Genomic DNA, 26662 nt, shown 5'->3' with positions numbered 1-26662 from the left:
ATTTTAACAAAACCTTTGACACTATTCCACACAGGTATCTAATAAATAAACTGAGTGCCCTCGGTATAGGCCCAAAAGTGACAGTCAGGAACTGGTCGAGTGGAAAGCAACAAAGGCTAGTGGTAAATGGGGCTCAGTATGAGGAAAGGGAAGCTACCAGCAGTGCGTCACAAGGTTCGATTCTTAGGCCTGTTGCTTTTTAACATTTTTGCAATCCTATCCTATCAGGCTGGTATATGCAATAAATATCTTGGTAATTTTATATTAACTTCCAATATCTATCTTGCTTTCAGAAAATTGTTAAAAACGTATTTGTTCGGTAACTTTTCAACTAATAGATTGCAATTCACTGTGGATGTCCAGTATCTTTATTCTGTTAACTGAACAGAACTGAGAGGTAGCTGTGGTATACAAGTATATTGTTATGCTGCAAACCGTTATAGAAGCCACGATCACTTTTCTAAATATAACCCTGTTAGGTGATTTTAATTTCCAGGTAGATATTTCTTCACCCAAAACTGCAGTTTCTTTCCTTTATTGAATCCTTAAGATTCACACAACTGGTTCAATTCCCAACTCACACAGCGGGACATACCTTAGATTTAATTATGGCCTCCTCTTGTCCATTATTCTCAATCAATAATCATGTTCTAAGCCTCCCCCTTTCCCAAATTCTTGGTCAGATCATTATTTGGTTTCTTTTATGGTGAATCTTCTTTCTCAATTACAATGTCAACCTGTTTCGACTTCTTTTCAATCCAGGTTTTTGAACAAAGTAGAAAACAAAAGGAATTGACCCCAAAATTTCCACAAAGAAGAAAATCCAGAGAAAACCAAAAAAACTCTGTGGAGTGACGATGTTCCTAAATGGACTTTATTTGAAAGTATCAAAGTTCCAAAGGTACACTAAAATCATCCACATAAAATAATTCCATCCACATAAAAGTAAATCATCCACATAAGAGCCTTAAAGGACCTAGTCCGCTAGGGATACAGGACCCAACACGGTCCACGTTTCGACAAAAAGTCTTCTTCAGGGGTCCCTGGGGGTTCTATAAAGGTGTGTATGTGGGAAACAATTGTGTGGTGAACCGGAAGTGCAAGCAGTGTCTCACTTCCGATTCACCACACAATTGTTTCCCACGTACACACCTTTATAGGACCCCCAGGGACCCCTGAAGAAGACTTTTTGTCGAAACGCGGACCGTGTTGGGTCCTGTATCCCTAGCGGACTAGGTCCTTTAAGGCTCTTATGTGGATGATTTACTTTTATGTGGATGGAATTATTTTATGTGGATGATTTTAGTGTACCTTTGGAACTTTGATACTTTCAAATAAAGTCCATTTAGGAACATCGTCACTCCACAGAGTTTTTTTGGGGGTTTTTTTTTTAACAAAGTAGATCATTCCAATTGTACCTCACCTCACTTTTATGTTTTTCTCGCAACACTTCCCATCACTTACAATTGAAGATCAAGCTGATTGTTTGAATGAGAGCTTAATTACAGGCTTAGACAATAGTGCACCAGTTCACACCGTTGCAGTATAGAGTTATAGTAAAAAAAAAAAAAAATAAAAAAAAATCATGGTTTCAAAGTGGCTTGCGTCTTTTAAAAACGCTAACTAAGAAGGGTAGAAAGATTATGGCAGAAGTGCCGCGACTCTGAGACATTACAAATCTGTAAATTACGTCAACATGAATATAATATGAAATTAACTCAGGCTAAAAAGCTTTATTATTCTCGTTTAATCACTCATTATAATAATCCACCCAGATGTCTTTTGTCTATCCTTTCCCAGCTTTCAATGGGTCTCTGGGGTTTTAGGCATTCTGGGGCTGATGGTCCATCTGCACTGACATCCCCCAAGATCAGATATGACTGATAAAATCTCCCATAGGCCTTTGCCGACACTGGTTAGGTCAACAGAAAATGCTGACAGCTAGCAATGTAAGGCTGGGCTGACAGGGTCCTGTTAAGATAGGTCCAGCAGCAGATACATTGGCTACATATTTTTAGAAAAGGTTATTAATCTGAGGCAATCACTAAGGGCTCCTTTTACTAAGGTGCGCTAGTGTTTTTAGCGCACACAGCAGATTAGCGCACATTAACCCCGACCTACGCAGCTAGAACTAACGCCATCTCAATGCTGGCTTTAGTGTCTAATGCAGTGGTTCCCAACCCTGTCCTGGAGGACCACCAGGCCAATCGAGTTTTCAGGATAGCTCTAATGAATATGCATGGAGCAGATTTACATGCCTGCCACTTCCATTACATGCAAATCTCTCTCATGCATATTCATTAGGGCTAGCCTGAAAACACGATTGGCCTGGTGGTCCTCCAGGACAGGGTTGGGAACCACTGGTCTAATGCATGCTATTCCATGCGTTAAAGCCCTAACGCAGCTTACTAAAAGGAACCCTAAGTTCTCACTCGCATACATTAGTTGTGTTTTCTTCAGCTTTGATGCAGAAACTACCAACATCGACAGCTTTTTCACTCCCAACCTTAGATCAGTTCCCTAGGGTCATTTCTATTAAGCACTGTACAACTTGTAAACTAGATTCAATGCCCTCTCCTTGGTTCAAGATTGCAAAGCACAGTCTCCAACCACTAGCCTTAAATATGATGACTAATAGACTTTCTTCTGGTATAGTTCCCAATATTTGGAAAAAAGCAATTGCGAGACCAATTCTTAAGCAAACCTCTTGTGATCCGTTTTCACTCAGAAGTTATTGGTTGGTTTCTAATTTATGTTTCCTGTCAAAATTAACAGAAAGTTTTATCTTTAATCAGCTAACTTCATTTGTGGACAAAACCAATGGGCTCCATCCACATCAGTCAGCGCCGAAACAACTATTGCGGCCTTATTAAGTGACGTTCACGCTATTTTAGAAACAGGAGAGATTACAATATTAATCTATTTAGACTTATTGGCAGTGTTCAATCTAGTTGACCATGACCTCTTGCTACTTTAGGAGTGTCTGGAACTGCTTTAGCCTGGTTCCGATCATTTTTGAGCAACCATTCCTATACAGAATATATGCAGGAGAGTGTGGCGCAATGGTTAAAGCTCCTGCCTCAGCACCCTGAGGTTGTGGGTTCAAACCAATGCTGCTCCTTGTGACCCTGGGCAAGTCACTTAATCCCCCATTGCCCCAGGTACATTAGATAGATTGTGATCTCACAGAGAGGCAGGGAAAAATGCTTGAGTACCTGAATAAATTCATGTAAACTGTTCCGAGCTCCCCTGGGAAAACGGTATAGAAAATTAAATACATAAATAAAAATAAATAAATCTCTAAAAATAATTTTCTCAAATGCAGGGTTCCTCATGGCTCACTACCCTCACCATTACTTTTTTTTAACATCTTTATGAGCCCACTATTAACATTTATCCAGGAATCTGGTATTTCATCTTATATATATGCAGATGACATTTTGTTAATATTTCTAGTATCTCGGCTACTAGATTCTCCAAATCACAATCTTGTTCGGAGGCTAGGGCTACCTGGTTGAAACAAAATAAGCTGATTTTGAACCAAGAAAAAAAACACAAACCCTGCAGGCTGTTCTATTTAACTTTCTATAACTTCAGTTCTGTTTGGTTCCTCAGTTACATTACATTACATTAGTGATTTCTATTCCGCCAATACTTATCGTAAACTCCTTTAAATATCTTGGGAGTATTCTTAGATCGAGCAATTACTTTCCATTAACAAGTTTCAAAGGTTCTAAATTCTGGGGGTTTTGCATTACACCATCTCTGTCCCTTAAAATCTCTTTTAGACTAGCCTGTGAGAACCCCCACAGCTCCTTTTGGGGTTCAGCCCTACCCTGACCCAATGCAGCAGCCTTTCAGCTGAGGTCACAATGGCAGCAGGTGAAGGATGGAAATTTTCCCCAGGTCAGAGTATGCTTCCTCCCAAACACACTGTGTGTGTTACAAAATTTTTTTTAAAACTCTGCAATGGCTCAGGATGTGTGGAGTCTTCAATGAACTGCTGGTAAGACAAGACAAGCTAAACCCTACTGAGATTTTTCAAGTTTTATTTCACAAGAAGAAATAATTAAAATGCAAGTTTTTCTAAAAACATATTAAAAATATTCAGCCATGAAATCAGCTTAAAACTTTTTAAAATGCTTTCAATTTAAAAGAAAATTAACCGTGTTCTTTTAAGACTTCTCTTCTGGCAGATGAATATTAAGAAATGTTGCTAAGTGTTAGTGGTAAGTACCCCTCTTTCTTAATGTTCTCATTTGTTTCCCTGTGTATTCCTTTAGTATACCTTAATTACTTTTTCTCTCTTTTTTAAAGGTGTCTACTAAGAATATCTCAGGTAAGCAAATAAAAAATTATATTAACCCCACTGTGTGCACACAGAAAAAAAATAAAGCTAAAGTAAACCTCTCTTTTGGTTGCAGGCTTTCTTGCGTTGGCTAGCATATGATGGAAAGGAACATCATGGAAATTGGAACCCTTGAAGCAGCTGGAACTGGAACTATAGTCTTCAGCTCTGCATACCACCAAGAAGTCAGGATCTGCAGGAACCAGGATCAGACAAGGGTCCTCCTTCTGGCAAATATGTAGGTGTTCTGGCTATAATGATTAACCAAATAAAAATAATTTTGCCTCTCTCTGTATGGTATCTAAAGAGTGTCCTTCTTATTCGGGTACTGATTGTGTTACCAACTTGTGCAAAATAAAATCAATGTTCAAAATATCTAATTTTTGTTTTACTTCACTTCAGGACCTGTTCCTAAGTAATAATGTCTAGCCAAAAGCCTCTCTCTCTCTCAGCAGCGTAGCACAAATCAAAATTCTACAGCAGATTAAACAACTTACTACACTCTTTTTAACTACAAATGAATTTTCAGCAAACAGCCAAGAAAATTCAGTTTATCTGAAATTTCCCTCTCTACAACCAATTTATATGACCATTAAACAGCAAAGACTTCCAATTTAAATTTACATTTTTCACTGAGAACTCATCTCACTTTTTAAACACAAATAATAAATAAATCCTGTCAGACCTGATCAAACTTCTGCTGAACCTAATTCAGAAAAGCTTTCCAATATAAAGAATTTTTCTAAAATTCCTTATTTACTTTTTTCAAACCCTCTAAAGCAGTGGTCTCAAACTTGCGGCCCGGGGACCACATGCAGCCCACCAGGTACTATTTTGAAGCCACAACCACAAAAGTAAAATAAAAGTTTCTTGATCATTTGTCTCTTTAGGTATAAATTACCATATTATTATGAAGACTTAGCCAAAAGGAAAGATTTATAAACTATAAAGAGTTTTAACTCATGCAAAATTGTCATTTCTTTAATAAGACATTAACTGGGTTTTTTTCTGAGGTCCTTCAAGTACCTCCAAATCCAAAATGTGGCCCTGTAAAGGATTTGAGTTTGAGACCACTGATCTAAAGTTATTCTGCACCAAACATTTTAACCTTACTCAATGAATACAGGTCCTGACTTCCTCAACTCTTGTTTCTAATTCTGACTCTTAAAAAAAAAAAAAAAAAAATGTTCAGAATGCTCACATGCACACTGTCTCCCGGAATTCTCATATGCACACTCTCATGCATGCCAACACTTACAGATTTATCAATTTAAAATAAATATTTTAACTATACTACCTCCTAGATAGGTACAAATTTTTTTAAACTTTGCCACCTATCTATTTCAGACATATCCAAGCAGTTTCTTATCCATGACATGTAAAACTGTCTTCCTCTTTGCTAAATACAGCCAACCAGTCAAAACACTAAACTACAGTTGGATTGCAGGTCTGGCACTGCACAGTTAAGTGGATTTTCACTGGATATCATCGTCATCATAAAGATCTTCAAAATCATTAAAGAAATCACAATGAACTGCTTTTTCATTGGCTGCCAAATCCATCAGAAGACCAGTACTTCCTCCAGCCTCATCCAGGTCCACATAAGGTCCCGCACCCTCCAGGAACATTCATCTACCGCCGGCTTCAAAGCGCCTGCAGCTTAGGGCAAAATAAGAACACCACCGAGCTCCAGCGATCACCAATTTTAACCTGTTTTCACTTGCATTAAAAATATACTCATTCACGCATTTGTTATTTCACATCATGATTACTGCAACATAATCTATGCAGGTATTTCTCAGGCTGAATTAAAACGCTTACAAACCTTACATAATACAGCTGCAAGACTCTTACGTGGAGCAGATTGTTTTGATCATTGCACACCACTTCATAATTGCACTCGCTTCCGGTCTCCTACCAAATTAAGTTCAAGTTCCTTTGCTTGGCTCAAAGCACTTCATGCAGGTTTAAAAGTAAGAAATACCATTATCGTACACTCACCTTTCAAGCAGCCTCTCACAACAAGGGGCTCCTTTTATCAAGCTGCGCTAGCGGGGTTAACGAGCATGACGTTTTATCACGTTAACCCCCACGCTGGCCTAAAAATTAACACCTGCTCAAGGGAGGCGTTAGCGGCTAGCGTGGCCGGCGGTTTAGCGTACGGTATTATGCGCGTTAAACTGCTAGCGCGGCTTGATAAAAGGAGCCCTAGGTCTTCTGTCACTTTCTTCTTACATCACATTCTTATTTACATTTCAGAAGTCAACTAAAACCCCCCCAAATAAAACCTTATCTTTTCTCGAAATTTATAATCAACTAGCTCTTCCTGATTCCTCCATTTTGTTCTTTAATTAATCTTTTGTAAACCGCAGAATTTTGTTACCCCCGTACCTGCCGAATGTAATATTAGCCTACACATCTATAAGATCCCTTCGATCAATAGATGCACACCGCTTAGTCTTTCCTCTTCTTGTAAAAGCTTATTATACGTCTATGAGAAACTCAGATTTTTTTTTCTTCCTCTGCCCTAGGTTGTGGAATGACCTACCACATTCTGTGACAAGACTTCTGTCCTTTCCAGCATTTAAAGCAGCAATAAAAGCATTTTTATTTAGTGCAGCTTATAGTTCGTAGTATATTAGCCTTCTAATGAGTTTATCACTATCTGAATTCTTACGCCATGATCATTTTGATTACTGCTTGACAAATGGAGTCCTACATGGATTCTGTAAGGGAAGGTCATGCTTAACGAACCTTCTGCACTTCTTTGAGGGAATAAGCAGTCGGGTGGACAATGGGGAACCTATAGACATCATTTACCTTGATTTTCAAAAGGCTTTCGACAAGGTGCCACATGAAAGGCTGCTCAGGAAACTGTGGAACCACGGGGTGGGAGGGGATGTGCACAGATGGATCGAGCACTGGTTGTCGGGTAGACTGCAGAGGGTCGGAGTAAAGGGACAATACTCTGACTGGCGGGGAGTCACGAGCGGTGTGCCACAGGGATCGGTGCTGGGGCCGTTACTCTTCAACATATTTATCAATGACCTGGAAAAAGAGGCAAAGTGCGAGGTTATAAAATTTGCAGACGATACCAAACTGTGCGGCAGAGTTAGGTCTAGGGAGGAGTGTGAGGACCTGCAAAGGGACCTGGACAAGCTGGAAGACTGGGCAAACAAATGGCAAATGCGCTTTAACGTGGAAAAATGCAAGGTCATGCATATAGGTAAAAAGAACCCGCTGTTCAAATACAAATTGGGGGGGGCATTATTGGGAGACAGCAGTCTTGAGAGAGACTTGGGTGTGCTGGTAGATGCATCACTGAAGCCATCTGCACAGTGCGCAGCAGCCTCGAAAAAAGCCAACAGAATGCTGGGCATCATAAAGAGGGGCATAACAACCAGGACGCGGGAAGTCATCATGCCATTGTATAGAGCTATGGTGCGTCCACATCTGGAATACTGCGTTCAATATTGGTCGCCGTACCTCAAGAAGGACATGGCGGTGCTTGAGAGAGTCCAAAGGAGAGCAACGAAACTGGTAAGAGGGCTGGAACACTGCCCATATGCCGAGAGGTTGGATAGGCTGGGGCTCTTCTCTCTGGAAAAAAGGAGGCTCAGGGGAGATATGATAGAGACCTTCAAGATCATGAGGGGCATAGAGAGGGTGGATAGGGACAGATTCTTCAGGCTGAAGGGGTCAACAGGCACGAGGGGGCATTCGGAGAAACTGAAGGGAGATAGGTTCAGAACAAATGCAAGGAAGTTTTTCTTCACCCAAAGGGTCGTGGACACTTGGAATGCGCTACCGGAGGAAGTGATCAGGCAGAGTACGGTACAGGGATTCAAACAAGGATTGGACGGATTCCTGAGGGATAGGGGGATCGTGGGATACTGAGAGAGGTGCTGGGATGTAACACAGGTATAGAAAGCAAACCAAGTAATAAGTATAGAAATCCGACCAGGTCGTGCATGTGCAAGACCAGAGGGTTAGGACTTCGATGGGAAGATAAAACTCAATGGGAAACCAAGGTGGCAAGGGGGCCCCTTCTGGTGTCTCAGGCAGGCCGTGACCTGTTCGGGCCGCCGCGGGAGCGGACTGCTGGGCAGGATGGACCTGAGGTCTGACCCAGCGGAGGCACTGCTTATGTTCTTATGTTCTTATGTACACACCAGCTCTAACACCCTTAAGCCTCAAGACTTACAAACTTATAACATGAGCTTTGAAAGGACTAACCAAGGATTGTTTGAAAGCATCCAATATGAAGGGGGCACACCATTATTACCTTTCACCTTTCCTAGAGTAAAAACAGAGAATGCTTCTTTCTTCAATCAGCAATAGATCACTTGTAAGCTTTAATGAAAAGTGAGGGAGAAAAAGCTCCAGGTGAACCTGGTTTAAATTCCTGCAGGTTCACAGAACTCATTAAAGAGGAAAAAGTGCGCCTAGTGGTTAGAGCTAAAGCCTTAGCACCCTCAGGTTGTGGGTTCAAATCAAGAGCTGCTCTTGTGACCCTGGGCAAGTCACTATCCTCTATTGCCTCAGGTATGTTAGATAGATTGTGAGCCCACTGGGCCAGATAGGGAAAAATGCTTGAGTACTTGATTGAAAACCGCTTATATAACTTTGATAGGCAGTATATAAACACCTAAAATAAATAAGCAAGCAACAGGATGGGCAAAATGCTTGAAATGTAAATTAAATGTAAAATAAATGTAAATTAAATATAAAATAAATAGATTTAAAAAATTTAAATAATAAGGTACCCAGATCATATGAGCCAGCTCTGTGGGTGATTGAGTATCCTCCCCCCCCCCCCCAATATGGAACAAACTCCTGGACTGTCTAAAGAGATGTAATTTTTATTTGGTTTAGCACCCCTAATAAATTTGAAATGGCTCCCGTGACCCAGATGCAAAACAAAAAACACAAGTGATTGGTAATGTTCCCATCAAATCTAGCTGTAGATCAAAATGCCCTGAAGCAAAGAAAGGTGTTTTACAAATGGGAGGCGGAAGGACAAGTTACAACCAAAATGATGCAGAATCTGATACTCTGTGTAAATTGAGCACACAGATATGACTTGACCAAGATCCAACAACTGATATACTGAGCTTTGATAATCTATCACTTAAAAAAGATGACTTTTTGCAATAAAAAAGGAGTAAAAACATGGGCAAAAATGACAGAATGGTTTTATAGCACATTTTTGTGCATAGCCCACTACATGCAGAATCCATGTTGTACTAATAGTTATTTGACGATTTTATACGATTATTTTTTTTGTTTTATTTGTATTTTATCATTGTATGTTTTTATTGTACCCCACTCGCCCACGTTATCCAATAATTCTAATAAATAATTTAAACAAAAAAACCTTTCAATTACACATTAATAAGCTGCTGAAGCTGCTGTAGCTTCTCTAATGCAAACTCATGCACAACAGCTCAACAATGTGCAATTTTACAAGTATGGGTTTTGTGACCTGTTTTCACAACAATGTAGAAATACGTCAAGAACAAAAATGAACGGTGCTTATCTCTTCAGTACTATTTATTACTGCTTTCCAAGAAACATTAGGCCCAGCTCTAGACATCAACAAAATCAAGCAACTGGCATAGTTTTGGCGGGCTAAAGACCATGAATATGCATTCACTGTGCATTCAGATCACTGCTGCATCTTAAAAATATTAGTGTGCACAAGATCAATTTTATGTGCGTTAAAAGTTCTGCGTATTTAAAAAGAAAACTGCAAAGCAGAAAGACAGACATTCATTCATAAAGGAAGGCAGCCAAAAATCGTTTGCTTAGGATGGCAGAAAATGTAGAGCTGGCCCAGGAAACATTTTAACTATTGAAACTCTATGGATCATTTCTGTGATTCACCAGACACACTTGTAGAATACTGCCATATCTTTCTATGCAATGGTTTTTTTTGTGTGTTTGTTTCCTTCAGGAGTTTCATACTTTCTTAAACCAATGATATTAGCTTCTCTCTCTAAAGCAACTTGTAGCTGAACAGTAGCTCTTAATGTTAGGGCAATGGTCTTTGACCTAAGGGCCACCGCGGGAGTGGACTGCAGGGCACAATGGACTACTGGTCTAACCCAGTAGCGGCAATTCTTATGTTCTTACCTCCTACATTCATCTCTCCTCACATTTGCCTGTTTCTAATTTTGCATGGTATTTGACTTCTCATGTACAGGCCAATAGGCGATTTTGAACCAAAAAAAGCATAATAATGCATGGACCCAGGAATAAGTTAAAGGTTAAAATTTGAGGCCGTCTCCCCTTCCTCTTTCCAGTTGTTCAGCATCTCTCTCTCCCTTTAAGGCAATTCCTAATCCCCCTCCCCAGAGGATAAACACTGTGCTTACCTCCAATTCTCATACTTGATGAGCCAAGCCATGTGAAGTGTAACTTCACTATTTCAGCTATGGAAGGGACCGATCAGAGACAGCATAGAAACCTTGTGAAATTAAATGATAAGTACAGTATCTTCTGCACAGATCTTAGGGGGTGGGTGATTGAAAGGAATATGCTAAACACAAGGGAAGGTGGGAATAAAGGAGAGCCGACTCTCAGAATTTCCTTGCATAGAAGGAATTTAGGCTACAATGTAAGTATGACCTAGGTAAAAAATTGAACAAGATGGTTTTGGGCAACAATTTCTTAGAGGGTTAAAGGGCCATTTTTCTCAATGGAGGAGGGTAAATAGTGGTGTGCCAAAGGGATCTGTACTGGGACCGGTGCTATTTAACATATTTATAAATGATCTGGAAATTAGAACCACGAGTGAGGTGGTTAAATTTGTAGTTGACACAAAACTGTTCAAAGTTGTTAAAACGCATGTGTACTGTGAAAAACTGCAGAAAGAACTTAGGAAATTGGAAGACTGGGCATCCAAATGGAAGAGGAAATTTAATGTGGACAAAAGCAAAGTGATGCACATTGGGAAGAATCTAAATAACTGTTACCATATGCTAGGGTCCACCTTGAGGGTCGGTGCCCAAGGTCATGAACAATACGCTGAAACCTTTTACTCAATGTGTGGTGGCAATCAAAAAAGCCAAAAAGATGCTAGGAATTATTAGAAAAGGGATGGTAAACAAGACTAAGAATGTTATAATGCCTCTGTATCGCTCAAAGGTGCAACCTCACCTTGAGAATTGCATTCAGTTCTGGTCTCCTTATCTTAAAAGATATAGCGGCACTAGAAAAAGTTTAAAGGAGAATGACCAAGATGATAAAGGGGATGGAACTCCTCTCATATGAGGAAAGACTAAAGAGATTAGGGCTCTTCAACTTGGAAAAGAGATGGCTGAGGGGAGATATGATTGAAGTCTACAAAATCCTGAGCGGTGTAGAACGGGTACAAGTGGATCAATTTTTCACTCCATCACAAAATATAAAGACTAGGAGACACTCGATGAAGTTACAGGGAAATACTTTTAAAACCAATAGGAGGAAATATTTTTTTCACTCAGAGAATAGTTAAGCTCTGGAATGCGTTGCCAGAGTATGTTGTAAGAGAAGTTAATGCAGCTGGTTTTAAAATAGGTTTGGACAAGTTCCTGGAGGAAAAGTCTGCTGTTGAGAAAAACACAGGGAAAGCCACTGCTTGCCCTGGATCAGTGGCATGGAATGCTGCTACTAATTGGGTTTCTACCAGGTACATGCCACTTGGATTGGCCTCTGTAAAGACAGGATATGGGCTAGATCAAGGGTGGGCAACTCTGGTCCTCGAGGACCAGAATCTAGTCGGGTTTTCAGGATTGCCCCAATGAATATGCATGAGATCTATTTGCATGCACTGCTTTCAATGCATATTCATTGGAGAAATCCTGAAAACTCAACTGGATTCTGGCCCTCGAGGACTGGAGTTGCCCACTCCTGAGCTAGATGGACCATTGGTCTGACCCAGTAAGACTATTCTTATGTTCTCACACGAGTACCATATTTTCACGCGTGTAACGCGCACATGGATATAGCGCACGGGAAAAATAAATTTATGTAAATAAATTAATATATAGCGCGCAAATGCGTATACCGCGCATGCTGCTCATTGAATTAAAACCTCCTTCTGCCCCCCTTGAAGTCCTGTCCCCCCTTAAAGTTCTGCCTGTCCTCCCTTGAAGTCCTGTCCCCCCTTAAAGGTCTGCCTGTCCCCCCTTGAAGTCTTGTCCCCCCTTAAAGGTCTGCCTGTCCCCCCCCCTGAAAGCCTGATGCCCCACCCCGAAGGACCTCTGCCCCCCCACCCTGAAGGACCGCTCGCATCCCCACCCTGAAGGACCGCTCGCACCCCCCACCCCCGACGTCCGATTCATCCCCCAGCCCTCCCCGCACCGTTTGCGGTGGAGAAGCAGCCTACCGTGGGTTCACGATGCCAGTGAGCCCTGCTGCTTCCTCTGCCGGCGGTCCCGCCCCTTCTCTGAGCTCTGCGCTGCTTCCTCTGCCGCAGTCCCGCCCTTTCTCTGATGTCAGAGAAGGGGCGGGACCGCAGCAGAGGCACTTAAAACTTATTTTTAAGTTCTTTATGGATAATACCAAAATCTGAATAACATGAAGAAAGACCTGGCGAAGCTTGAAGAATGGTCTGAAATTTGGCAGCTAAAATTTAATGCTAAGAAATGCAAGGTCATGCATTTGGGCTGCAAATACCCAAGGGAACGGTACAGTTTAGGGGGTGAAGAACTCATGTACACGACGGAAGAGCAGGACTTGACTGTGATTGTATATGATGATCTTAAGGTGGCCAAACAGGTTGAAAAGGTGAATGCAAAAGTTAGAAGGATGCTAGGTTGCATAGAGAGAGGTATGTCCAGTAGGAAAAAGGAGGTATTGATGCCTCTACATAAGACTCTGACGAGACCTCATTTAGAATATTGTGTACAATTCTGGAGGCCGCATCTTCAAAAAGATATAAAAAGGATGGAGTCGGTCTAGAGCAGGGATCTGAAAGTCCCTCCTTGAGGGCCCCAATCCAGTCGGGTTTTCAGGATTTCCCCAATGAATATGCATGAGATCTATGTGCATGCACTGCTTTCAATGCATATTCATTGGGGAAATCCTGAAAACCCGACTGGATTGCTGCCCTCAAGGAGGGACTTTGAGATCCCTGGTCTAGAGGAAGGCTACTAAAACGGTGTGTAGTCTTCATGATAAGGCGTATGGGGACCGACTTAAAGATCTCAATCTGTATACTTTGGAGGAAAGTCAGAAGAGGGGAGATATGACAGAGATGTTTAAATACCTACATAATATAAATATGCATGAGTCGAGTCTCTTTCATTTGAAAGGAAACTCTGCAATGAGAGGGCATAGGATGAAGTTAAGGTGATAGGCTCCGGAGTAATCTGAGGAAATACTTTTTTTTTTTTTTTTTTTAACAGAAAGGGTAGTAGATGTGTGGAACAGTCTCCCGGAAGAGGCGGTGGAAACCGAGACTGTGTCTGAATTCAAGAGGGCCTGGGATAGGCATATGGGATCTCTCAGAGAGAGAAAGAGATAATGGTTACTGCGGATGGGCCATTTAGCATTTATCTGCTGTCATGTTTCTATGTTTCTAAGTGGGCTTACTCATCCTGCCAATGCAGGGAAGAGTTCTTATTCCAGCAGTGTTACACAACAGACTGGAAAAGAAATACTCCATTACAGGCGTGGTGCTATTCCACTGCATACCAAGGTGCAAGATTTTGACATCTTGTCTGGTTATATCCTCCTATTCCACCAACTAAGTCAGAACAGGTTTCTATTTGTGCTACAGTGCCATAAACCTTTGAATCTTCTTATGAATTTTCCTTGGGGGTAGGGGGTGGAGAGAAGATTTCCTTTAATAACATAAGAATTGCCATACTGGGTCAAGCAAAGCCCATCTAGCTGCAAGAAATTCCCCAACCCCTCTCTGTCGCATTTGTTTTGTCTGTGTGTCCTAATTAGATTGTAAGCTCTATATTACATGTTGAATGTACAGCATTGCATAAGCCTTTCAGTGCTATACAAATGATAAATAGTAGTAGCCCAGTATCGTGCTTCCAACAGTAGCCAATCCAGGTCACAAAAACTTGGCAAGAGTCCTAAAAATATAGCAAGATTTCATGTTACCAGTTCCAAAGATAAGTAGCTGCTTTCCCATATCTACTTTAACAATTTATGGTCTTTTCTCCAAGATTTTGTCCAACCCTTTCTTAAACCTAGATATAAGAACATAAGAATTGCCATACTGGGACAGACTGAAAGTTCATCAAGCCCAGTACCCTGTTTCCAACAGTGGCCAACCAAGGTCCCAAGATAGATCCCAAGTAGCAAAACAGATTCTATGTTGCTTATCCTAGGAATAAGAAGTGGATTTCCCCAAGCCATCACAATAATGGCCTATGGATTTCTCTTTTAGGAAATTATCCAAGCCTTTTTTAAACCCCACTAAGCTAACTGATTTCACCACGCTCTCCGGCAACAAATTCCAGAGTTTAAATTACACATTGTGTGAAGAAATATTTTCTCCGGTTATTTTTAAATCTACTACTTAGTAGCTTCATCGCATGTTCCCTAGTCCTGGTATTTTTGGAAAGAGTGAACAAGCAATTCACATCTGCCCTTTCCATTCAACTCAGTATTTTACAGACCTCTGTTATATCACCCCTGAAATGTCCGTTATTGAAGGTTTTTCTTCCACATCCTCTGATAGCGAGTTCCAGGGCTTAACTATTTGTTGAATGAAAACATATTTTTGATTATTTATCTTAAAAAAACACTATTCTTTATTTCATATCCTCCTCCCATTTCTTTTGTCAAGATTTAGCAGCGTCAGACCTTGGCTCCATTCACCAGAGCTCCAGCCAAAGTCTGGAAAGCTCTAACTAAAGCCACCAGATGTTGCTATTGTATAAAGACCAAGACTTCCTTCCCATCTCCAGGAACCACGAGAGCTGCCTCCACAGCCATCTCCAATCCCAGCTAGTCTAAGGAACAGAAGACCTGACCTAAGAATCAAACACAATTACCGTACCTCCACATGACACTGCACAGCATTGCCTGCAGTCTATGATTACAGTAATATACTGAATTAGAGGCCAGTTTTTGTGCCATGTTATATCTTTACGGGGGAAAAAAAAATACACTGTGGCTTTAAAAATTCCCCATAATAATGAGCTGAAAATGTGGAAACAGCAAAGTAGTGAATGACATGCAAATAGCCTGCTCTCACTCAAGAACATGTTGTTAACAAAAGCAATTACATTACATAAAACATTTCACTTATTACATTTATGTGATCTTTAGTACAATGTAGTGGAAAACAAATTAACAAAACAAGATCAAACTTGAACTCAAAGTTACCATGGTTGCAAACATGATTGAGTAACCACTAGAGCTGGAGAGAGTGAAAAAAAAAAAATCACAGCCATACAAAGCCACATGCGACAGGTGTTGGTTAAAGCAGCTACTGAGTGGTCTCTCATGCAACCTACCTGATTTTTCAGGCATTTTGGATGCCTGTTGTACAAGAAAAGTACAAAATGTTGTAGAAACCCAGTGGCGGGTCCAGCATAAAGCTGGAAGCAAGCAATGAAAAATTGCCAATGTACAAAAAGATATCTGTTCAGTGTTCCGTTTACAACAAAATCCAGGATTCAAGAAAAGACTTGGAAAGGTAAGTCTAGCCACCTCTCGGCTTAAAGCAGAGCTTCCCAAAGTCTTAGTCAAGTTCCCAAATGGGAGGAGGGGGTCACAAAACCTGCTTTTGGGATCACAATCTAGGTGGGTTCTCCAAAGATGTGTCATTATTCTGCACCTCCGAGGGAGCCACACAATTGGTAAAGCCCCACTTGGAGTATTGTGTTCAGTTTTGGAGACCGTATCTGGTGAAGGACGTAAGAAGACTTGAAGCGGTCCAGAGGAGGGTGATGAAAATGATAGGAGGCTTGCGCCAGAAGACGTATGAGGAAAGACTGGAAGCCGTGAATATGTATACCCTAGAGGAAAGGAGGGACAGGGGAGATATGATTCAGACGTTCAAATACTTGAAGGGTATTAACGTAAAACAAAATCTTTTCCATAGAAAGGAAAATGGTAAAACCAGAGGACATAATTTGAGGTTGAGGGATGGTAGATTCAAGAGCAATGTTAGGAAATTCTACTTTACGGAGAGGGTGGTGGATGCCTGGAATGCGCTCCCAAGAGAGGTGGTGGAGAGGAAAACAGTGACTGAGTTCAAAGAAGCGTGGGATGAATACAGAGGATCTAAAATCAGAAAATAATATTAAATATTGAACTAAGGCCAGTACTGGGCATACTTGCACGGTCTGTGTCTGTATATGGCCGTTTGGGGAAGGATGGGCTGGAGAGGGCTTCAAAGGCTAGGAGGGTTTAGATGGGATGGAGTAGGTTTTAACAGAGATTTTGGCAGTTGGAACCCAAGCACATTACTGGGTAGAGCTTTGCATTCTTGCCCAGAAATAGCTAAGAAGAAAAAATTTAAAAAATTTAAAATGAATCAGGTTGGGCAGACTGGATGTACCATTTGGGTCTTTATCTGCCGTTACTCTAATCATGGGGTCATGGGCACAAATAAAAGTGGGAAGCATTGGCTTAATGGAAGATTTTAACTCCTTCACATTCTAAGCCTCTTATCTGCAGATCAATAGCTGCTCAACACTATGTAAACGGACCACCTGCTCTTTTTAAAGAAGTAGGAGCAAGTCAAACATTCTCATCTGTGGTCTGTTTTCAGAACAGTTAAGCCTTTTTCTTCTTTATAATGGTTTGAGGCCCTCGCTCCTCAAAGAAATGTAAAATCAGATTTCCAACCCCCCCACCACCACCACCACCACCAAACCCACCAATACTGGACTACAGTGTTGGACTGATGTAACTGAAGTTGCAGTCTACGTATCTCATTTTGAGAACCACTGACCTAACAGCAGGAGCAGCAATTTGAGCCAAGGCTCTTTTTAGTAAGGAAAAGAGGGGCAGCTCAGATTCCTCACCTAGTTTTTGCAATTCTTGAGTAGGCAAAATTAAAGAAGCAAAAACAAACAAAATCCCAAAAAAGCCAGTCATCATTTGAAAAGACACTGGTGCTCTTTCACATACTAAGCTTCATTAAGCACCTAATGCGAGTTATAGCGCATGGTAGATTTTAGCAGGGACCTAAGCTGATGCCTACCATGTGTTTGTGCTAGCTGCATAACACAAGTAAGGGTGATTCACACACATGATAGGACAGAACGGAGCAGAGGAGTGGATGTCGATGACAGCTACCCTTTCATTTTATAATTTTGCATGCCATTCACAATAATATGCATAGGTTATAACACAGTCCCAGTTATGTGCATATTAATTAGCAAATTAGGTGCTAATTAGAACTAAACCAATAATCGCTGACAATTGGAGCTACTTGGCACTAGCAGTACTAATTTTCAGTTTTATATGTAACAACACTTATTTGCTATTCTAGATACTAGGTCAAGAACTTGGGACAAAGGGGAAAATTCTCAAATGTTGGCAGTAAAATCCGATGGGCTGCTGTCATGGCCGCTACTGTAACGCTTTTAAAAAGCCGAGCCATTCTTTAAAAACCACGCATGTAAATGAGATTGGCAAAGGGTTACTAAATTTGCATGTGCGCAGTATAAACCCACAAAAAGATCAGCAGGAGGGGTGCCTACTCATGCCCGCCATAGCAACCCGAGTCAATCAGAGCCTTAGGCCCCTCTCTGACAAGATAAGGGGGAGGCGGGGAGGGAGAGTGGGCAACCCTCCCACTGCTTGTGGGGGCAGGAATGCATCAGGAGGGGCAGGCATCCATCCCTCTCCTGGGGGGTGGGGGAAGGTGTCAGGAGCGAGCATCCCTCCAGCTGCCGGGGGTGGGGGGCGAGGGATGTGTCAGGCATCCCTCCCACTACTGGGCGGAGAGAAGTGTTGGGAGGGAGTGGGCATCCTGGTGGTGGCAACATTTTCTGGCAGGACTGAGCTGTCAAACCTTACTTTCATGTCAATGCCTGAGCCAATCAGCGCTCAAGCACCGACCAGAAAGTAAGGCTACGACCTGCCAGAAAATTTTACTATCAAATGTAGGACTACAAGGTTAGGGAATCACCAGGCAATAGAAAATCGCTCGGAGTGCTCGTTTAAATATTATGACCTCGTTGTAATACATTTGCATGGCAAAGTCGGAGACTGCTAGGAAGATCAGAAAAGACCACGGTAAGCTGTTTTGATAATCTGCCGCTAAAATACATGAACACTTAACTGGCTGAAACCGGTTATTTTAGTTTTAGTTTTGAGAACCTTCCCCTTGGTTTCTTCCAGTACAACAATTATCCCCCCAACCCCCAATGCAATTCTACATCACATTAATGTGGCCACATTTCTTTTCTCCCCATTTTATAGGCTTTCACCATGCTATATTCTTAAGCACCTGGGCTAATAGTAACATAGTAACATAGTAGATGACGGCAGATAAAGACCCGAATGGTCCATCCAGTCTGCCCAACCTGATTCAATTTAAATTTTTTTTTTTTTTCTTTTTGCTATTTCTGGGCGAGAATCCAAAGCTTTACCCGGTACTGTGCTTGGGTTCCAACTGCCGAATTCTCTGTTAAGACTTACTCAAGCCCATCTACACCCTCCCAGCCATTGAAGCCCTCCCCTGCCCATCCTCCTCCAAACGGCCATACATAGACGCAGACCGTACAAGTCTGCCCAGTAACTGGCCTAATCAGAGCCTTAGACCCCGTCCCCAGCTCATTCCAGGCCTGTCATTTTGTAAGAAGTGGGTCTGCCAGCCAAAGCAGGTAGGTGTCCTTCCAGCCGGACTTCATGAATAAGGTAGGAAGAGGTGGGGGGTATCATCGGCCGGTGTGAGTGGGCATCTGTTCCGCTATGGGGGTGAAGGTGGTGGTTGTGTGGGGTGGGTAGTAGTGTTCAGGGATTGGACGGTGGGAGGGTCTGGGCATCTCTCCCACTTCGGGGTGAGAGGGTGGGTTGTTTACCTGCAATTACATCACTTTCTTTTCCAGAGATAAATTTAAAAAAAGATTTGACGTCGATATGTCATGGGGTGTCCTAATTTTTTCACATGACTGTATGCCACACTATGTATGCCACACTAGTTATAAAATGCTAGCATAAGTTGGTATTTACATGTCAATATTTAGATGCAGCCACTTATGCCATTGAAGTGGCTAGTGTAAATGACTGCAGCTAACGGCTAAATGTTGCAGTTGTGTGTGTGTGTGTAACTAATAGCATTCTAGTTTCAAGTTTATTATGACTTTTTGAAGTTTATTGATGGCTTTTTATTTCCAAAGTGGTTTTACATTACAATGCTAAAATTTAAAAACAGTAAAATTGAAGGAGTTACAAACACAAATACATAGTTAGACAAATCTCAAACACCTACGCCAGATACAAAAGGGAAGAGGGTAGGGTTACATTGCTATGAAATAAAAAGGTGGTGGGGAAGGAAAGAAACTTTGCAGCATGCCCTTTTGTTAATCAAGCTCAAGGTCTAGGTCTTGTACGCTTCTTTAAAGAGAAAAGTTTTGAGCATTGATTTGAATTTGGAAAAATTGGATTCTCGCCTAACAGTAAGTGGCAGTGCATTCCACAACGTTGGGGCTACCACTGTAAAAATTGTTTTTCGAATAGTATCATAAAATAATTGCGGAATGCAAGGAACTGCAAGGAACTGTGAGGTCGATCGAAGTGGTCTGAATGTAGCATATAGCATTAGGAGTCTATCAATGAAAGCAGGCGAATAGAAAGAAAGTACCTTCAAGGTTAGAAAAAGTATTTTAAATGTAATTCAGTGGGATATAGGTAGCCAGTGTGCCTTTTTCAAAAAGTAGGGTAACGTGATCAAATTTTTTGGTTACTGTAGATGGGCAAACTAGATGGGCCATTTGGACTTTATCTATCTTCATGTTTCTATGAATTTATGTCAGAAACTGGAGAATATTCATTGCTTTCTTTGCAATCAAGCTACCTCTGTTTATCTGATGTTTGCATGACATTCTGGTTTTCACACATGAGCATCTTATTTACCACATCTAGAATACCACTACGAAGTAGCTTACAAAATCAATATTATGTGAAACAGCAGATCTAATGCATATTTTATTACAAAATTGCAGGAGATGAATTTTCTTCTTTAGTTAACAGAAAACAGTGTAGGTTTGTTTTTTTTTTTTTTTTAATTAATTTTTTTTTTTTTTTTTAATTAATTTTTGTATCCAAGATGGCCGCTGCATATCTGCTGCAGTGAGGACGCCGTCGAAAGTTTCCTGTAACTATGCCGAAAAGACGGGGAAGGAATGTCGGAGGAGCCTCCCGGCGACCCTTAATCCCAGCGGTCACTATTGATGATTTTCTCCGACGCCTACAACGGGAGCAAGAAGAGTCGGGTGCCAGCTCGCTAGGGACGCCGCCGGAGAGTAGCGCGGTGGTGATATCCCCTGGGCTCGATGTCACTCTCAGCCCCGACGTCAGGACGCCACCCCTTCAACCGACGCCGCAAGCAGCTAGCTCTCCACAGGACCAGAATGCACCCGAGGAGGTAGCTGCTTCTTCGTTCCCAGAGGCTAGCATGGAGGGCTCGCCGAACATAACAACGCAGAGTGACATGCTCTCTCTGCAAGGACTTGCGACCGGGACAACAGAGGCTGGGGGAATACAAGACGCTACTGAGGTAAAGCTAACTTCAGAACATTTAGATACTACACCATTACAACTTTTTTCATCTACAAAACCCCCTAAAGTTACACTTGAAGCATTATGGGACTTGGTAGTGAATTTGGGGAATTCTTTAAATCCTCAAATAAAAAGTTTGGACAAGGAATTAAAAGAACAAAAAGAAGAAATAAATGTGTTAAAGCAGGATATTTCTCAATTAAAAACAGAGTCACAAAATACAAGTAAGGAGCTAATATCTTTAAAACAAAATCAAGATTTGCTGGTTAAAGATAATATAATACTCAGGAGGAAGCTCAGGAGAATAATGGTCGAATTAACAATTTGAGATTTATAAATTTTCCAAAGATCTTGTCAACTTCTCCTAGAGAAATGGTGAAAAGGTATTTTATGGAAATATTGGAAATTCCTGAAAGCTCCTTACCTCCTCTTACAAGAGTGTATTATCTTCCTGCCAAGCCGCAATTCAAAGAAGAAGGAAAAATTGAGAAATCCCGGGAGAGATCATTGGACATTTCCGCAATACTGGAACAATCGGATAGAGAACTGGCTGTTTCAGCCACTCTCTTGTTGTCTGTCGCTTTGGCTCCAGACAAGGATTGGATATTAAAACTTTTCTTTAAAAATAGGTCCAAAGACTTCCTGGGACATCATATTCAGATTTTCCCCGATGTCTCTAGAAAGACTCAAAAGAGAAGGAAAGAATTTCTACTTCTAAAACCTGGAGTGACTCAAATAGGGGGTATTTTCTTTCTGAGATATCCATGTAAATGTGTGGTTAGATATTTATCATTGAAGTATATTTTTACAGAGCCGTCTCAACTGATTAGTTTTCTTTCAGCTAAACGTCTTGAGAAAGGAATAACAGCGCCCATGGAAGGTTAGCTCCCCGCACTGTAGTAAGACATGGATTTTCTTTTAATTAATTTGATTTATATTTGTCCTACTCTTTAAATCTTGGATCCAATATATGGAGGACTAGTGTGTGATCAACTAGATCATTATTACTTTATTTATCTATTTTTATTTTCAAACTGAATTATGATTGTGGTATATCTTAATTTTGGAAATTTAGTTCAGTATGTTGTTTGATCTCACTTTACTGTACAAGATGTATATGCTTGGTAATATTATAAAATTCTATAAATAAATAATTTTTTTTAAAAAATTAATTTTTAAAAGATCAAAATCTAAGTACACAAGTATTTAAAGCAGAGCTTCCAAACAGAACGGACTCAAAGACAACACAAATAGAAAAGCACTATAACAAGAAGGAAAAGAAGACAGAGCTCCCAAAGCAATTCTACAATAAAGGGGGCCAGATGCAAATGACATGTGGTGCAGCCACATTCTGATGGCTCAGCGTGCGGCATCTACCATGAAGTTACAAAAAAAAATACGCAGGAAGCAACTAGTAAGGAAATCATTGCTACATTTAAAAAATAGTGGTAATCCACAACTCACTGCCAAAATGACCCACTTCCTATCAGTAGGTGAGCAGCAATTGGCTCTTGCACTGACAGAAAAGGGGAACATTGAAAAAGAAACAAACATTGCCAGGTCTGCATTGGCCCTATTTCTTAGCGACACTTTGCTCCCCCAAAAGGTACCAATTCAACCCACTCCTGAACAGGAAATGTAACAATGAATACCAAAGGATAGCTTAGTTTATGTTAATGTTTTAGATGTTTGATTGTAATTGTTTATGTTAATGTTTTAGATGTTTGATGTTAATCATGTATTTTATCTTAATTTAGGCCCTCTTTTACAAAAGTGTAGCGCGGTGTTTAGTGGTGGCTGCAGCGGTAACCGCTCCAATGCTCATAGAATTATTATGAGCGTTGGAGCAGTTACCACCATGAACAGTACTAAAAACCATGCTACGATTTTGTAAAAAGGGGGGTTACTAAGCTATGGTAGAGGTTTCTACTGTGGCCCAGGGCACTAAATGCTCCAACGCTCATAGGAATTCTACGAGTGTTGGAGCATTTAGCGCTCCAGGCCATGGTAAAAACCTCTACCATGGCGTAGTAAAATAAGGGGGAGGAGTTTATTGATTTCCAATTAGGTTTCTTTAATTGCATTAATGTTTAAATAAACATTTGGGTCCATTTACTAAACCGCAATAAGCACTAACGCATGTTTACTGCAGGATAAAAAGCACTACCACAGGCATCCTGTGTTAATTTTGGGATCGGCCACGCTAAAAAACAGAATTTATTTTTTAGCTCTGGGGGCAGCCCTTACCACCTAAAAATAAGTGCTCACACACAAATGGAAAAATTAGCAAGGGGGTTCAAACCAATGCTGCTCCTCGTGACCCTGGGCAAGTCACTTAATCCCCCATTGTCCCAGGTACATTAGATAGTATGAACCTACTGGGACAGATAGGGAAAATGCTCAAGTACCTGAATATAAAAAAACCACTTAGGCCATAAGTGGTATATAAATAAATTAAATAAATAATATGATACACTCTGCTAGATATCACAAACATTTTTCGAGCACAGTCCTTTTACCATGCAAGTGTAAGGCTTGGTCACTCTCAGAAGTGAACCCATCATCCAACTAGTCACTAGGCCTTATTAATTTAGCAGGAGACATGTCTTGTGTTACAGTGGAAACCAAAAGAAACTCTGGAATGACAATGTTCCTTTATGGACCTTATTTGAAAATGTCAAAGTTCCAAAGGTACACTAAAATCATCCACATAAAATTAAATCATCCACATAAGAGCCTTAAAGGACCTAATCCACTAAGGATGCAGGACCCAATACGGTCCATGTTTCAACAAATAGTCTTCTTCAGGGGTCCCTGGGGGTCCTATAATGGTGAATACTTGGGAAAGCTAATATGTGGTTAGCCGGAAGTGAGACACTGCTTGCATTGCAATGTTACAGTGGAGAATAATTTGAATGAAAAAGAATAGTCCTGTACTACAGCACAAAAGAGTAAAAATACTGACAAATATAACGAAAGGTTCTCTCCCCAGTGGTTATGTATACCATGACCAGACTAAACAATCTGAATCCATGCAAATGAACACAAACCCACAGATGGTCCTGAAGTATGTTTTACTGTACGGTCCTTTCCCCTGTCAGACACTGCTAGCTCTCAAATCAAGCAGAGCCCCAATTAATCCACACTGGGCCTTCATGTAAAACGGTACTAAAATTTATGCTTATTCCAAGTTTATGTTTCATTGTTTTTTTTCTAATACTAAAATATCTGGTAGGTAAAAATTAAATTGTCCCTCTCATTTTCTTTGCTACAATTTAAAAAAACAATTATAAAATAAAACACCCTCAGAGTAATATATACACACAAAATTATTCTCATTTACAATGTTACCTCTAAGCTGTGCATGTGCGAGCACACTCACACCTAGCAACTGCACGCATAAGGGCTCCTTTTATCAAGCCGCGCTAGTGGGGTTAACGTGCGCGACTTTTCATCAAGCTTTAACCCCTGAACTGGCCAAAAACTACCACCTGCTCTAGAGGAGGCAGTAGCGGCTAGCGCGGCCGGCGGTTTAGCGCACGCTATTACGCGCGTTAAACAGCTAGCATGGCTTGATAAAAGGAGCCCAAAATTTTGCTGGATTTTAAAAATTTTTTATTCTGAACACAGGCTATACCGCACACATTGGGTCAAGGCTGAAAACGTGCACACTGGACAGCAAAAAAAAAAAAGAGAGAACATACATGTAAACATGATCTTGTAACATACATGTAAATTTGCATTACACTGTTCAATACCAATATGTTTCAGAATATTTGTTTCTAATAAAAGGTAAAGTTGGAGGAGAGTCGTTGTCATTATAATTCCTCATTACTTGGTCTTTTGCTTGCCATGCTTAGTTATCTGAATAGCTGTTAAAGATGCAGAGATGCATTACATTACATGCAAGCAGTAGACACCTGGGTTCTTAAAGCCAAACAGTATTTGGTTTCTAGGGTAGCCTGCACATGCCCAGTCCAGAACAAGATGCTTTATTTATAGGCAACAGAATGGGATGGGTTATAACCCTACCAATTCTTTGATCCATTACTACAGCATCAGCAATCGGAAGGCCAGGAACATGCTGTAGCTTGGTTTGCTTGGCCCTCCCAAGCAAAAGATGTTCTATTGCCTCCGACTTTACTGAACAGAACAAGGCAAATGAAAATTAAACCGAGACAGGAACTACACTACGGCCTTTTTATTAGTTGACAGTCTTGCAAATAAACTGTATATGCTGTGTCAACTTTTAACTTATATTAAAAGGGGGTGAAGAGAGTTAGGTGTTAATCCTGCACATCACAGCTCCTGCAATTGATCAGGGACTAGCTATTCTGCAGTTTCACTAGAAGGATAAATTTTTTTTTTAAAAGAAACAAATGTGCAACAAGACTAGGATAAGTTACTTAAACCCCCACACCCACACACAGGATAATGTTTTGCCATGTATGCCCTGCTAAAATACAATAGGATAACCTTCTGACTGCTGCATGTACACTGGCAAGTTTCCCACATCCCAAAGTGACTTATCACAGTTAAATGTAATCATGATAAGGCTCTTTGGCCAAGTGTGCCTTGCTTAAAGATAAGCCCCTGGAGCAATAATAAAGTGCAGGTAGTTCTTGTGCAACAAGTATGCTTCGAAAATACAGCAGCATTTCTGGAGGGCAGGCAATAAAGAAGCTAAGCCTGTACTTTGAACACTATCACAGGAACATTTTAAAGGTGGTGGTGGGGAATGTCTTTCATGTTACTCTTGTAGACCTTTCATTTGTTTGCTGGCTAGTTAAAGCAATAAAGAAATCACCACCACATCACATATAAGACAAGGTGGAGAACCAGGTGGCAATTCATAAGCACATAACAAAGAGCCATTCCTAAGGCTGACAGTAGGAAGAGAGGATACCTGTTTTTTGCTGAACTAGACACCAGCACTTGGAACTACAGCAGCTCAAATGACACCCGCATGCACTTCCCAGCAGGAGAGACTGATCGCTATGTCAACTGATCCCTTCCCCCCCCCCCACAGAAATCACCCACCAAACACGAAAAGCTGCCGTAGGCATCCACTCCTCGGAACTCCCGCAGTCCACTAGTGGCTCCTTTTACTAAGGTGCACTAGAGTTTTTAGCGCACGAAGATTAGCACGCGCTAAACCCGCGCTACACGGCTAGAACTAACGCCAGCTCAACGCTGGCGTGTCTAGCGCGCGCCATTCTGCATGTTAATGCCCTAACGCAGCTTAGTAAAAGGAACCCTAAAAGACCAGATCCGCAGTTTAACGCAGAATCGAACGCAAAAATTAAAATAGCTTTGCAAAGCTGGATACGTGAAACCCAAGGAATCTTTCAGGTTTGAAAGCGCACAAGGGGGACTAGCATCACATCTCAGGGGATATGTCTCCTACTTCTGTAGAATTGTTTGCCTACATACTTTTTTTTGCATACTGTTTATTATATACATCTGTACATTGATGCAATTTATATACCTGACTGGTATCTAGCCATGTAACCGGCTTCTATTGGCATCCCTATAGTTGGATAGGCTTAGGTAACTTGTCCTACCTAATACTGTTCTGTACATCTTTTCTTGTTATTGTTTCTTCTGAAAAACCAATCAAAA

General features: G+C 41.0%; 2 protein-coding genes across 2 annotated transcripts in view; both read right to left on the bottom strand.

Moving 5' to 3' along the window:
• The window catches only part of CNNM2 (cyclin and CBS domain divalent metal cation transport mediator 2), a 409496-nt gene that overhangs the window by 380915 nt on the left and 1919 nt on the right, over nucleotides 1-26662 (bottom strand). The window lies entirely within an intron of this gene.
• On the bottom strand, nucleotides 5742-26547 carry COPS9 (COP9 signalosome subunit 9). Its single transcript, XM_033941261.1, is given in 4 exon segments — nucleotides 5742-5978; nucleotides 5981-6007; nucleotides 25073-25183; nucleotides 26529-26547. Coding segments are annotated over 4 exon segments (312 nt in total). The 3' UTR covers nucleotides 5742-5823.

Source organism: Geotrypetes seraphini, chromosome 4 (genome assembly GCF_902459505.1).
Source record: "Geotrypetes seraphini chromosome 4, aGeoSer1.1, whole genome shotgun sequence".
NCBI lineage: Eukaryota > Metazoa > Chordata > Amphibia > Gymnophiona > Dermophiidae > Geotrypetes > Geotrypetes seraphini.
The sequence above is the reverse complement of the archived record's forward strand: the minus strand, read 5'-3'. Positions and strand labels throughout refer to the sequence as shown.